This window comes from Vanacampus margaritifer, chromosome 1 (genome assembly GCF_051991255.1).
Source record: "Vanacampus margaritifer isolate UIUO_Vmar chromosome 1, RoL_Vmar_1.0, whole genome shotgun sequence".
Classification (NCBI taxonomy): domain Eukaryota; kingdom Metazoa; phylum Chordata; class Actinopteri; order Syngnathiformes; family Syngnathidae; genus Vanacampus; species Vanacampus margaritifer.
In genome coordinates, this window is record NC_135432.1 from 16,410,772 (window position 1) to 16,425,914 (window position 15,143).

Consider the following 15,143-nt stretch of genomic DNA (forward strand, 5'->3'; position numbering starts at 1 on the left):
AGGAATTAATTCTAGACAAATGATACAAGATTGTGCCTATCACCGCAAACCAACCCGTTAAAATTCTTCAGACTATAATAAAACAGTCGTGATTTAGCCACAATCAAAATACAGGTTAAAAAAAAGACAGATCACACAAATACAAGAATTGTCTTCTTTTAATGAATTTTCAAATAATATTCTTATCTGGATAAATAAAAGATTGAAATGCATTCACGCTTGCCCCTCTGTAATTCTTGTGTGTTTCCCCGACAATGTAAAAAAATCTACATCATGAATTTGAAACTGTAAAACACTTTTGAACTCCAAAACAAAATGTAACCAATGTTAAAGACACAATAGACATTTGTGGATACAGTTGAAATGTGACCATAGATGCTATTAGTATCACTCTATTATTATAACATTTGAAACCTAGACCTTAATAGTGAGAAGACCCAAATCAGGTTGAAAGTGTTGAAATGCTCTGAACTTGTTCCTCTTCTTGTCATGCCTTTTGTGTTTGCTGACAACTCACTTTTTGTTGCATGCTTTCCATAACTGAACTGGGCTCTTAGCGACAGCAGAAATGTTCATAGTAGAAAAAGAGACACGTTGAATCTTTACAGCAAATAACTAAGCACTGGTGAGCAGGTGTGTGTGTGTGTGTGTTTTTTAAGGATGGGTGCAGAGGTGTTTTAAGACAAAACACACAGATTGGCTTGGATCATGGGGTTTAAAATTGAAATCAATGGAGACCCCATCATAACTTCACCCTGCAGCATCTCTTTTTGTACACACAAGCTATGCAAATGAAAAGTGTGCGGACAGTTTACGGGAGTCGTGCCACACTCTGACATGAACTCTCAGCGGCAGTTCTCATAAAATAATAGTGACTTTGCTGTATGAGAGACACTCACCATTGGCAAGCCTCTAAATGGAGAGCAAACGTTGGAAATTCTAAGACTTGGGTAAAGAAAGACTACAACATTTCAGCTTTTGGGGGGCGGGGCAAGGGGAGGAGTGTTAAATTGAGTTCAGGTGATTTCTTCCAACACAAACACACAACATCTTATCAGTCCATTCGTGCCTTCTTTCAGCTCCGTCTGTGATACAGTTAAGCAAGATGCGTCGCGTGATGCATTTATATGGCTTCCATCCCCCAGCGCTTCAGGTCGCCCATATCGTCCTCGTCCTCGTCTTTCTTTGCCACTTGGGTACGAGAGAAATAGGAAATTCTCAAATGAACAACAAAAATACATCTCAGGAACTAAAACTAGATGAAAAATGCAAGGTGTTTATGACAATATTGTGGCTCTGTTGAACGTGATCTTTAAATACAGTCTCAGACCTTGCTATCAGAAAAAGGTTGTCATATTGGTGCCTCTGTGCTATTTTTAAAATGTTCAAAGTGGTAACTGTTTTGGCCCGAACACTTGAAAAAGATTGTTCATCATCTTTCTTTGTCGCATTTAAATAAAAACAAGCTCATTTGAATAGGCCTCACCAGGTCTGGAAGGTAATGAAGTAGAAGGCACGTTGGGAAGGTTGATCTCCTCTGATCCGACGTCCAGCATATTTTTATCCAGCTCTTCTTGTTCCAGCTCCTCTAGCTCAGCAAGAAGTTCATCCTGATGAAGACAACCAGCGACACTAAATATTAGCAACATAAATCAGCATATTTTAAGATGGATGTAGTACCCTGCAGGGTTCAAGTAACAACTTCGATTTTTTTCCCCCTCAATGGACATAATTAGGATATGCGTCATGTCAAATCATCTGACTGTGACTTGTCAAGAGTGCATTCACTGTTTCCCTGAATAGGTCCCATTCAAAGTGTAATTAAACCACGAATGTTTGCCCGCCGAGACTCGCTTCCCACCTCATCCAGATCTTCTCCAAAGCCAACAGGTTTCGAGATGGCGTCCGAAATTTCCTGAGCCAACTCCTGCTGCTCGGTTATGTCCTGCATCAGGTCGTCCACCTTGTCAATGTCCCTAAAACAACAAGTGGAAACGTATATGAACTCGCGACAGACATGTTAACTTTTCATTTCTTTTTATTTTAGCTCCAAAACTAAGTTGTACTTTTTTCTTTTTTTTTTTTAACAGTTTGTGGTTAAAGAAAAAAGAATTTCCTTTAACCATGGAGTAGAAAAGACGGGGAGGACTACAGCTGCTCCATTGAAAAAGTCTTCAATGGAGCAGCTGGGGAAATACTCATTTGATGTTTGTTTTTGAGCAGGCCAAAATAAAACATCTCATTTATCTAAGAAGCCAAACAACAGTGCAAACTGCAAATCTCCGCATGTGCTGCTCTGAAAAAGGACTGGGAAGAAGAAAACATACCGAATCCCACCCCCACCTCAAATTTATATTACACGTCATACATCCTACTTTCGCTTCCCTAATGTTAAAGTTACATCTATATAAGTCCAACTTATGTTAATAACAGATTAAGAAAACTAATGTATACATAATTACATATACAGTGGGGCAAAAAAGTATTTGGCCAATTTCTCATAGACTTCCTATTGGATTTTAGCCAAATACTTTTCTTTTTTTTTTACCCCGTTGTAGTTACCATCTAAATAACGGTCTGCATAGAGTACAGTATAGCTCAGCAATAATTACATAACAACAATAGTAAGAAAGAGCCAGCGACCAAGCAATTAATGATCAGCCCCGCCCTCCTGTACGATTTTATGATTCACATGTTTTAAAAAAAAAATTAATGTCTGTTTCTTTTCTAATTCATTTGTTGCATTTTGGCACATCAACCCAGGGAAATTTGTCTTTATGTTAAAAATAAATAAACCATAAAATGCAGTGTCACATTGTGGTTTAATATTCATTTGCTACAATTATTTTTTTTATCATTTTACTCATTTTTGATTGCCTCGCTCAAGCAATCACCAGTGAACGCTTCTGGGGAAAACAACAAATGTGTAAAGAAGAGCGCAGATCTTTCCCAGTCATCTATTGGCAAGTCCTTCCTACTGCTCCCTTAAAACGTTTCCCTTTTCCTAGGAGCCATTTTGACTGCATAGCACTTTATTTACTTGCTTTGCAAAAGTTTAACAGGCCGGCATGACTTGCATACTTTGTCATTAATTTCTTCCGCCTTGTGACAACAAACATGGACAGTCATTTAGATGTGATACATCGACATTAACCATCCACTGTATTAATTAAAGAGACGCTACATTTTAATAACAACATACACACTGCTATATCAGCAGCAACCAGCAAGATGCCAATTAGTTCGGGCCCAACTATTTTTTCCACGAAACCGGCTACTGCAGAATTGTAAAAGTAAACAGTACGAGAGCCAAGTTTAGAAAGGCACTGTTTTGAACAAATAAATAAATAACTTGCCGTTCAAAATCATTTTTAATAGTGTGCAAAATGTTTTCAAGTGAATGTAGTGAGGAGTGAATGATGTCGTCAATTGTCGGAATGTTTGTCCTCTTCTACTGTCACTCGACTACTTTCCCATGATGACACACTCATATGCCCTACAACAATCAGAAGGCTGCATTTATTTTAGTTTGTTGCAATTGGCAGTTTATTGCGTATTCTTTCAGCCATAGGCTGCCGTTTTGTCTTCTACGGTCCAGCTCCGTTCCGCAACAACGTAATTCAGGTTTCATTGGTGGAATATTCAATATATTGATTATAATTTGTGTTTGTCTAATAAAATGCATGCTAACAGGCCATTTCCTGGTTCACCGAGAGTGACACAAGATGACTGGAAACCCCTCCACAAGTTTTAGCCGTGATTAATCAGATAAGTCATCATTCAATTTTAAGGCCAAGGACATTTTTTTTTGAACTACCATGGCTAATTCAAACTATATTTTCCAGTTACTGCGTCAATTTGTTACATTAACCGTCAATGACTTTCTGTTTATGTGGTGAACTCCTATTTCCATACTCGCGCTGCACAAAATTATGGAATAACTGCACCACAGTGGAGGTCATATTGGTAGTCTTTAGGCGGGCACACTCCATTTCCACTCAAACGCTTTAAGACGTGAAAACTCTAAAATTCAGTCTATTGAGCGCACAGTTACAGCACCCACTAAATAATTTAAAATCTTTACTTTTTTTTTTTTATACATGGGTGCACGCACATATTAGACATACTGTGCTGCCCCCCTCTGGTAAGCACGCACGCACGCCTAAGTACTGTACGTAATGAGAACAAATAAACAATTATATCCCATCCATCCAAATATGTGCTCACTTACATGTTTTCATGGGCAGACTTCATGGCCTTGGCAGCAAAGCCCATGTTCTTCAGCACTTCAGTGTTGGTGTTGGCGTTCTCCAGAGCTTCCCTCTGGAACTCGATGGTGGACAACGTGCCATCGATCTGGCTCAGCTGCTTCTCGTAGCGCTTCTTTCTTTTCAAAGCCTGCAGAGCCGCTACAGAAAGGAGAGGGGGCCAGAATAATGCATCAGCGCTAAAACATGAATACAGAATACAATTCTATGACAGATGCACAAACGTGTCTTTGTCTTAAAAAAAGAAAAGAAAAACATCACGTGCCAAGTGTGTAATGATCAATACAATATGCAACAAGATAGAAGTGTTCGTGTTGAAGCAGCTGGATGTTGACGAGATTGGAAAAAGCCCCAAATGGATATTGAAATATTCATATAATTATAGGACGATCTCAAAGACCTATAAGCGGTACTACATTTGTATTCATTAATATTTTTTTCAGATTCAATTTATTTTATTGATTGCTAGTTTTTCTTTCACCAACAATTTTGTCCTTATCACAAATGACAATATTCCATATATTCCCTCTTCGTTATGAGTCAAGTGTCTTCAAAGGCAGGGCAAGGCAGTTTTATGTCTATAACACATTTCATACACAAAGCAGCTCAATGTGCATCACACAAGCAAAGACACGACATTCAGAAGCAAAGCAGAGAAAACAAAAGTAGCTTACAAGAAAAAAAATATTAAAAGCACATACATTGACAACGTTAAAACACATTAACAGGAAACTTTAAAAACAAGAATAAAATAAAGAAAACAAAATTGTTTTCTAAAATGATAATACAAAAGCATGATTTAAAAATGTTTAGAAGACTTTAACTCATTCACTGCCATTGACGGCTAAAAACGTCAAAAATTCATTTGAACTATTTGTATTAGTTTAACTTTTTTTTCTTCTTTTGTTAATGAGAGTATGAAAAGCTAGAATTTTTTTATTTAACATTTAGAACAGATATTAAATTTGTGATTAATTGTGAGTTAACTAGTGAAGTCATGCAGTTACTTACGATTAAAATTGTAATCACCTGACGCCCCAAATTTTTAATAATCTTTTTTTTTTATTCATTTACTGCCATTGATTTCTTTAGTTTAACTTTTTTTCCACTTTTGCTAACAAGAGTATGAAAACCTAAAAAAATGTGTCATTGTACATTTAGAACAGATATAGAATTTGCGATTAATCGTGAGTTAACTAGTGTCATACGATTAATTACAATTAAAAATTTTAATTGCCTGTCGCCCCTAATTTTTAATAATCTTCCATCCATCATCTACCGCTTATCCGGGGTCGGGTCGCGGGGGCAGCAGCTTTAGCAGGGAAGCCCAGACTTCCCTCTCCCCAGCCACTTCAGCCAGCTCCTCCGACGGGATCCCAAGGCGTTCCCAGGCCAGTCGAGAGACGTAGTCTCTCCAGCGTGTCCTGGGTCGTCCTTGGGGCCTCCCGCCGGAGATCACGGCTTGAAGAAGCCAGCATTTTATTTTGTACCCCATACTCCCGAAGCACCCCCCACAGGACTCCCAGAGGGACACGATCAAACGCTTTCTCCAAGTCCACAAAGCACATGTGGACTGGTTGGCCGAACTCCCACGCACTATCGAGGACCATGCCGAGGGTGTAGAGCTGGTCCACTGTTCCACGGCCGGGACGAAAACCACCCTGCTCCCCCTGAATCCGAGATTAGACTTCCCGACGGACCCTCCTCTCCAGCAACCCTGAATAGACCTTACCGGAGAGGCTGAAGAGTGTGGTCCCTCTATAGTTGGAACACACCCTCCGGTCCCCCTTCTTAAAAAGGGGGACCACCACCCCGGCTTTTTGATCGGGGGGGGGGGGGGGCTGTTCCTCTCAATCACGCCCCTCCAGGTCTCACTGTCATTACCCACGTGAGCATTGAAGTCCCCCAGCAGAACGAGGGAGTCCCCAGGTGGAGCGCTCTCCAGCACACCCTCCAAGGACTCCAGAAAGGGTGGGTACTCTGAGCTGCTCCCCCCCACCCGAGTTTATAGCAGTGAATGAGTTTTAAGAAAGAAACACAAAAGCAAGGTTTTAACCTGGAATTATAAACGTTTACTCTCCGGGCTGACTTCACTTCTGTTGGCAGCTTATTCCATTTGTGTGCAGCATAACAGCAAAATGCAGCTTAACCATGTTTACTTTAATCTCTGAGTTCCACAGTACTAATAACTCTTTAATAACACTGTCATAATAATTAATAATAACTAACAAAGGATGAATAGTTTTACTTTTTTGCCCAGTGGGAGTGCAAGGAAAGTCTGGTGGGCCGCCGGGTAAATAAAACGCTGGGAGAAATCCTGACTATGTCGATGTTTAAATCCATTGCATGACCACATTTCATTATGTTGTTCTACTGATGCGTCACTTTCGGTTATTCTACCAAATAATAACGTTTGTCATCATTAGAGTCGTGGGTGAGCTGGAGCCTACCCCAGATGACTACGTTTGGACAAGTAGTGAGGACAGCTCGCTAATCAAATGCAGAGCATATAGACAGCCAGCCAAACTCCCTTTCACCTATCGACAATATAGGGTCTTTAATGAACCTAACATGCATGTTTTTGTAATGTAGGAGAAGGTCGGGGTATCAGCAGAAAAGCAACACAATCAAGGAAAACGTGCAAACTCCCCAAACAAAGTCTTAAATCGAAAAGCAGAACTACAGAATGCTGAGGCAAGCATGCCAACTCCTCGAACAATTTGTCACCTCTTAACAAAAAGTGATGCAAACTAGAAAAGTGTTTAAAACAATGACTTACACACAACAAACCAAGAGGATTGACTGGCGGGTCTACAATTTATTGTTGTCACTATACAAACATTTTGGCATCTATACAATACCTACATAAAGTACCTTGAGTAAATAGAGCTGTGGATTTCTTATTTGTATTCAAAATAAAAAGTGAAGCTTTTGCCTTTTATGTTTGGGTGTGTATCTATGGCTTTTGTTGTGAACATTTGTTTGAGTAATATTGAGGACAGATCATGGTCGTGATAATAGTGTTATGATTTTTTTTTAAATCTACATCTACAAGTAAACACATTAATACATTTTAATGCCATATGAGGCCTTGTTTGTATACTCGTGGATTCAATGACTTTCAAGACGTCGGATCACAAAACAGTATTGAAAACGGATGGATGGACATTTAATTGTAGTAGGGCAAATAAGAATTTCATCAAATTAATGCCTGTTCCTACGAGTATGTCAGTCTAATAACTGAATATGAGAAGGTAATGGCCTATTTTGACAGTGTGAACCACTTATTTGAGTATGCTAATCAGAGTTGAACTTTGAGTACTTTATGAGTCATGACATTTACTTTGTACAGCTACCTAAAACTCGTCAACTGTTTTCTGACACAATTTATATATATAATTTTGTCTTCTGTAATGTCACTCACTAGACGAGTTTGAACTCTAAAGTCTACTACGCGTGTGTATGTTCGCTTAATACCGACATCAGCAGTGCTCGTGTAAAACCTCGTTACATATACACCAGGCTAAACTAAAACTAATGTAATCGACTGTGATCCGCCTGAACGTTCATTCCTCCAGGGACGAGATTAGGTCGCCAGGTGAGGCTGCCAACAGCTACGACGGCCGCTATGTAACGCTAGCCAACTCGGCTAACATGCTAACTCCGAGCAACGATTAAAGGCAAGCTGGTTAAAACAGGGAGAAGATGCTGGTGAAAAAAAAGAGAGCGGATAGCTTACCTCTTTTGTTTTTCGTGCCGTTTTTCTTGGCAGTTTGAAGCTCTTGTTCAATCTTTTTTTCCAAAAATTCCTGCTTCTTGGTTAGCATCTCCTCGGTTTCACGGAGTTTCTGGATCGCCTCCTGAGGGCTCGGTCCCTTAGTCCCTTTGCCTCCGCCGCCAAATATTTTACCGAACAGCGACATGACTACACCCTAAAACAGTATTAAAATATATTTATATATAAGTAAATATTCCGTTGATTGGGCTTTGCTACCTTGCTGCTTGGCTACTCTTGACACTTCGCCCTGCCTAGGTGATTGTTGATGTTTCTCTATTTCCGGGACAAGGCCGGGTGACGTCATAATCCAATGTGACGACACCCAATGATTGCTGGCGATCTGTCGCCATCTGCCGGACAAATGCAATATAGATATTTCAACACAATGTGCTATTTTTTCCAATAAATTTTAATTTAAGAACTACTGTATAGGAAACCTTGACCACACCAGGGTTATTATAGTTTTTTTTTTCCATTTTAGTTAGTTTTTATTTCGTTTTGTTTTTTTCATTTAGTTTAGTTTTAATTCGTTTTCAAGGTGATTCTGTTCGTTTTTAGTAGATGTAGTTATTTAATAAATGCTTAATTTTAATTTAGTTTTAGGATGTTAAAAAAAAAAAGTGTATTACTTGTAAGCAATATTTTAAAAAAAACACTATGGGAGCAACGTCATCTGAAGGTGCTTTTCTATTGGCTGCTGCTAGATGATGTCACTTTTGTGTGACACACTTTCAAATGTCCTTATTGCGGTTAATATGAAAATAAATCTACTTCATCTCCAAAGGCTCATGCATTAAATTTATTAGACTAAAACGAAGGACATTTTTTGCTATAATTATAATTAGTTTTGTAAACATAAAATGTAGTTTCAGTTGTTTTTAGTTTTTATTTTATTTTGTTAACGAAATTGTTTTTGAATTTTTGTTTGTTTTTTCATTAGTTTTAGTTTTAGTTAACTAAAATAACCTTGGACCACACACACTTATGACCATCCAGTGTTCCGAAATTGAGACAGTGGTCTCGAACTGGACCGGATGGACATGTACAAGGGTCAGAGTTGCCTCCACTTGTTGATCAGACTGTGCTTCTTTGACATAAACAGAGCCTTACTTAGGACCTTTTATGACATGGTGGCGGCCCCAAAATGATTTTATGTCATTGCGGACAGACATTTTATTTTACTTTTAGAGACTTAGGTGTGTGTAGTTAAGAAAGCGAGCTGTGTCCTGGGCTGCCAAATATGGACTCCATAAACTGATTAACTAATCGAATAAATCATTTGTCTAGGGGTTTCCATGCTATAGCTTTTCCATCATGCGCTGCAAATGTTAACATGGTGTATCCATTAAAAATCTGAAAACATAATTGTTGGCATGGTAGTTTAAGATGACTGTTGTTAGTTTATTGTTGTGACCAATTGATGCTGAAATCCAGGTCATTCCAAAAGGGTTCATATACTCTTTCTTGTAATTTTATGTGCACATTAACAACATCCACATTTTAAATTTCATTTGTAATTGAATTAGCATAAAACATTTGATAGCAATACAAATGCAGGTGGTCAAACATGAATGAACCAGTGACAGTTTGAACTGTAGTTGCATACAAGTGTTTATTGAAAACATCCACATTGGTTTTGCATGAAGTTCACGACTCTTAATGAGTTAGCGGCTACGCTCTTTCCGCACACAAGTGGAAGGCCATTGCTGGCAAAGTGCAGTCTGGGGAAGGAAAACCGAATACAGCTTTGAATCACATGACTAAAGGAGATTCTCTTTATGGTTCCGATAGCTGAGACTGGACAAAACCCCCGATAACTAAATCTGACATGTGCTCTTTTAAGCAAGCATCCGCCCTCTCACCCTCAACACACAAACACGCATTTACATACATAAAGTTGAAGTCCCGAATATAAATGGTCACTTCACTAGTGTTCAATCTCTGTGTGGATTATTAGTAATCAGAGTGTTTGTTTTAGGTGACATCAGTTGGGAATCAATGGAAGCCTTGAGCCACATCACCACAAATTGTTACCGGTGCAAGCTCTTAAGGATCGACAGCGATGGACGGAGCCACTGGATTGAAGGTGGTGATTATTTCTCACACACGCACACACACACAAAAAGAGAAAAGTCGAGGTTTAAGAACACATTCAAATGTTTTTCCTTTTCGCCCTGCCATGACAAGCCAGAACAATATTGCCTTGAAGTTTAAAAATAAGAACAAGAGAGAAAATGTAAAGCCAAGAAGACCTCCTCGTGTTGCCGTCAATGAAACGTGTCCTTCCAGCTCACCAGCCGTCCGTCTGTCCGTCCCTCATGGTGTTGTCCGCCTGTGCGTCTACAGGGCCAGCTTGCCGATGATGACTCCGATGACGAAGAAGAGGACGCACAGCGCCAACGCGCGAGTGCTCAGGCCTTCGTCCCTCGTGGACAAGGACGCCATCACGGAGGAGTGGGAGGAGACGCCTGCGGCCGCCGTCAGTTTTCTCTTCCGCAGCCCGTCGTTCTCCTGCCAATGAAGGGAAGCACACACAAACCAATGGAATAGCTGTGCAACCGAGAGCACTGATTACTTGTCTCTGTAGATTTATCATATCAACATGATCCAATGAGACCAATTTATATTTAGGCAGGGCCTTGGCGCCACCTTGTGGCATCTTAGAGTATGAATTAAAAAAAAAAGAATAAAATAGTCCTTCAGAGAATAACGCAACACAGTCAGCGAGCATGTCTCACCCTGATCTGTTTGTTCTCTTCCCGTAGTCTCTGCGCGTCTGCCTGCAGCCGCTTGTACTCTTCCATGATCTTCTTCACCTCTCCGTCATCCAGCGAAGCGCTGGATGACTTTGGCAGTGCGGCGTGCTCCGTCTTAACAGAAGGGGTAGAGGAATGCACAGTGTAGTAGCCGGCGGGCTCATGCTGCAGAGAGAGGCGGGGGGGGGGGGTGGAAGGTCGGGGAGATGTGCAGACAGGGGGACGAAAGTGCAGACAAACAAACAAAAAAAACACCAAATAAATAATGCTGGTAATGGATGATACAGTGATGAGTTGCTAATGGTGACGACGTGAAATGCTCGAAGGTTGATGCGCAGGCGAACACGTGAGACTAGATGACACTCACCGCTTTGTCGTTTTCAAGAGGCATCTCAAAGGCACATCTCAACTTTGAATCCATCAGTTCCTCGGGCTTGGCCTCCTTCCACTGTCAACGGCATCGTCACAAAAACAGAGAGACGAGTATAAGCCATGACAGATTAGTTAACACCTTTCACGATATTGTACATTCGAGCAGTAACCAGGTCGATGAGTTTACAATTGTAAGACTTATTGGTGACACAATTCACCAACATTCATCATTTGTTAGCTGATTATTTTTTTATTTGTGTTAATATTCGGTATTTTGAATAAAAAGGTCACTTCAAAATGCCTGCGAGATTTTCCGAGGTCAACAGTTTGACTGTTCCACTCAATTAGTTGCGAGTGGAATCAAGCTTAATATTTAGCTGGCCCGTGCGGATACTCACAACGCTCTCCATGTCAGTCATGTCGTAGGGAGCCAGCATGGACAGCACCATAAATTTGTGTTTACTCTTCTCATTGGGGTCGTAGTCGAAAGGCTGCAGCATAACTGTATAAAGCATGGAATATGAATTGGATTTACTCATACAATTAAATATTCATTCTTGAAATAACATTAAGGGGTTGACCCCGGTTGAGGGTTGGTTTATTAATATGTGGCCTGCAACTGGCTGGCGCCCAATCAAGGTACCCAACCTCACACCAAAGTCAGCTGGAGTACAGAAATATCCAATTATATTTATTGACACATATGGACTTTGGGCTAAAGGACTGTGGAGAGAAGCTAGAGTACCTGGGGGGAAAAAAACACGGCAAGAATATGCAAACTCCCCACAATAAGACCAGAGCCCAGATTCAAACCCGGAACCTAAATAGTGAGGCAGTCATGCGAACAACCTTTCTCCTTTGTCGCCTAATGTAGCACATAGATCAAAACTAATGATGAGAAAATGAAGCTCCATGAAGCACTTGCAATATTTTTTCACTCCTCCAGATGGTGCTCTTGTCTTAAAGATAAAGGCTAGTGTAATGGAAATTGATAACATTTCCACTGCATCTTTAAAACAAGATTGCCATCGAGAGGAGTCAAAAAATATCACAAGTGCTTCATGAAGCTTCATTTGTCCATCACTAATCAAAACTAGTCAATGATGGCAGTATACAATGGTAATCACTGTACTTCAAATGGCTTATACATTTTGGGAAATTAATGTAACTGTCTTCAAGCGTTTCAGCATCATTTTTTAAAGAAAAAAATGTCATGAATATAAATGCCCTCAACTCTTTTAGCATTTCTCGCAAGCCATCAGCGCTCATCACTAGACCTCCTTTCAGCCAGCATAAAAGGCTTAACTGTGCAACTTGCTTTTTGCATTGGTGTAACGCCAAACTTTTCTTCAAAAACTGGCCGTGGTAGCAGAAAAAAAAAAGTTACCATCTCATCAGCTGACTTGATTATTAAAGCAGGAGTGTTCAGGTACAGGTGCATCTCAGTAAATTAGAATACTGTGCGAAGCAAGAATTAATTAGGGGATTATATTTTACTAATAACAGAAAAAAGAAAATCACAATTTAAAGAAATGAAGATTACATTACTTGAGAAACCATCCTGATATTATGACACAAATAAGGTATGAATCGGCCTCCTGAAAATTACTTACCGGTTTTATCTTTGTAATATTAAAGTTTCACCCTTTGAATTTTATCTTATATTTAATAAATAAACTTTTTACCATTTTCTAATCTATTGAGATGCACCCGTCCAGTGTAACTGAGTTCCAGTACAATGTCAGTCGGAGATGTCATGTATTTAACAGAGAAAAAAATAATGTTGGTCCTGTTAATGTTTAGCACTGTTAGTAGTTTTAGTTTCATAAGCTACTACATCCTATTTTGTTCATATTTCTGTTGATTTGAAAGGACTCTCGGCCAAGTAATCAATGCTTTCATGACGGTGACAGTTTTGTCGAATTGGTCTCAATCAATCACGCGCACAGTTCGTTCTGCTTTGAAGTCACATAGCATATTACGCTAACAGGAGAAATTAATTAAACTACAGACATCAGATTGGTGTAGGATATCCGGCACGGCTGTGAATGCTGACCAGAAACATTGATGGAGGTTCCAGAGTCGATGATGCCACTGTTTGGGCGAACACAGTAACGGCGCGGCGCGGTTGTCTTGACTTTGAAACACACATTTCTATCTGTGGGGTTGGTGAGCTTCAGAGTGGCAGTGACGACATCGGTGAAGGGTCCTGGGGATGGAAAAAAAACACACACACACACAAGGAGATATATAAACATGCCAAGAGACAGACACAAAAACAACAGCAGGTGCACACACAAACACACCCACAGCCACACAAAAGACACATCCACAACCACATAATTAAACAGACACACACCACATAATTAAACAGACACACACCACGTGAGAAAGAGCAATCGTCAGGTCTCCTAAAAGCATTAGGGAAATTGTGCTATACTTTGATTTGATTCGTTTTTTAATACAGATTTGTAAATCAATATTACAACCAGGAGAAAATCCTCCCTTTAACACTCAATATCCCTCATCCACCACCTTGGTGTGATTTTTAAATATAGTTTATTATTCACATTAAATATATTACAATAATGTGGATCAACTACAAGATTAAAAGCTCAGCACTGTAAAAAGCACTAGAAAGACTCACGCCTGACAGCTAGGTGTTAACATAGTAGCAGAAGCGGACGGCAAAAAGAGTGAAATCATAGCGTTTGAAGAATAATCAAGGCTGAGCCTGGTGGGTAAACGAATGTTATGGACGGCGGGCCTGCTCTGACGCTGCAATGACAGCTAGCTAGCTAGCAGTCAAGCTAGCCATCAGGGACGCTAAGCTGCTAGCCTGTCAACATAAGCGCACCTTTGCCGTTTTAGCTTAAAAGTACACCGTGCACTCTATAAATGCGCAACTAGACGACGAGAAACAAGGCGTGCAGAAAAGAAAAAGAGCAACGCAGGGGCGGTGTAGAACGACTAGCGTGTAGCCACCGAGGCGTCACCGGCCCTGTCCTGGTAGCGTTACCTCGGAATTTCAGCTCGTGTTGCGGCTCCAGCACCAGGACTTGTTCTGGTCTGGCCATGTCCCAGAGCTTCTTCCTTGTCGGGGCGGCGACGGCAACAATTTGGATCACAGGTAGCCGGGAGAAGAGAGGCGAGGCTGCAGCTGGTTGGCTCCGAAAGAAATAATACTGACGTCTGAGGCTTCCTGCGAGGCGAGAAGGGGGCGGACTGCGACTACGACTATAGTAATGTGAAAGAAGCACCCGGTAAAACCAAACTGACTGACTGCCACCGACAGCTGCTGGAAGCTAATTTGCTAACTCAGCTAGCAGCGAAAGGAGGGACGGTGCGGACAAGGAGGGCTTGGCAAAGGGGCGGGGCCTCGAATATACATACATATACACACACATATATATACATATACACGCACACACATATATATATATATATATATATATATATATATATATATATACTGTATACATATACACATACACACATATATATATACACATATATATATACATGTATATACACATACATATATATATACATACACACGTATATACATATACACGTACACACATATATATACATATACACATATATATACATGTATATACACACATACATATATATATATATACACACACACACATATATATATATACACACACACATATATATATATATATATATATATATATATATATATATATATATATATATACACATATATAAACATACATACATATATTAAAACTTCCGCTCTTAATTAGTAGAATATATAGATGTATGGATGGATTTCATTGTACCTTTTCGTGGCCATTTTTGTCCTATAGAAGACCATGAAACAAAACATTTTAATTCCTTGTAATTTTGGGGATTTGGTAAAATGAGTTTTAGTCCAAACGCAATTCTTGAAAATTGTATTTGTTTAGATAATTTAGTATTATCATGTAGGCTACTTTT

General features: G+C 39.8%; 2 protein-coding genes across 3 annotated transcripts; both read right to left on the reverse strand.

Annotated features, from left to right (window-relative positions):
• Positions 1–140: 140 nt before the first annotated feature.
• Positions 141–8,330, reverse strand: LOC144037489 (charged multivesicular body protein 4b-like). The gene is made up of 5 exons (XM_077549020.1): positions 8,008–8,330; positions 4,232–4,409; positions 1,862–1,976; positions 1,487–1,610; positions 141–1,191 (listed from the first exon to the last, which is right to left on the reverse strand). Exons 1-5 carry the CDS (start codon positions 8,189–8,191, stop codon positions 1,124–1,126), a joined length of 669 nt encoding a protein of 222 aa, XP_077405146.1. The 5' UTR covers positions 8,192–8,330; the 3' UTR covers positions 141–1,123.
• Positions 8,331–9,639: 1,309 nt separating this feature from the next.
• Positions 9,640–14,541, reverse strand: LOC144058773 (vesicle-associated membrane protein-associated protein B-like). Of its 2 annotated transcripts, none has more exons than XM_077577302.1 (6): positions 14,194–14,541; positions 13,231–13,383; positions 11,573–11,676; positions 11,170–11,250; positions 10,785–10,916; positions 9,640–10,557 (listed from the first exon to the last, which is right to left on the reverse strand). In XM_077577302.1, the coding sequence occupies exons 1-6, from the start codon at positions 14,249–14,251 to the stop codon at positions 10,387–10,389; spliced, it is 699 nt and encodes a 232-aa protein (XP_077433428.1). In that variant the 5' UTR covers positions 14,252–14,541; the 3' UTR covers positions 9,640–10,386. The 2 variants fall into 2 exon arrangements, with proteins under 2 accessions (XP_077433428.1, XP_077433420.1); XM_077577294.1 differs by having other exon boundaries at positions 10,785–10,967; positions 14,194–14,539.
• Between the last annotated feature and the right edge of the window lie 602 nt (positions 14,542–15,143).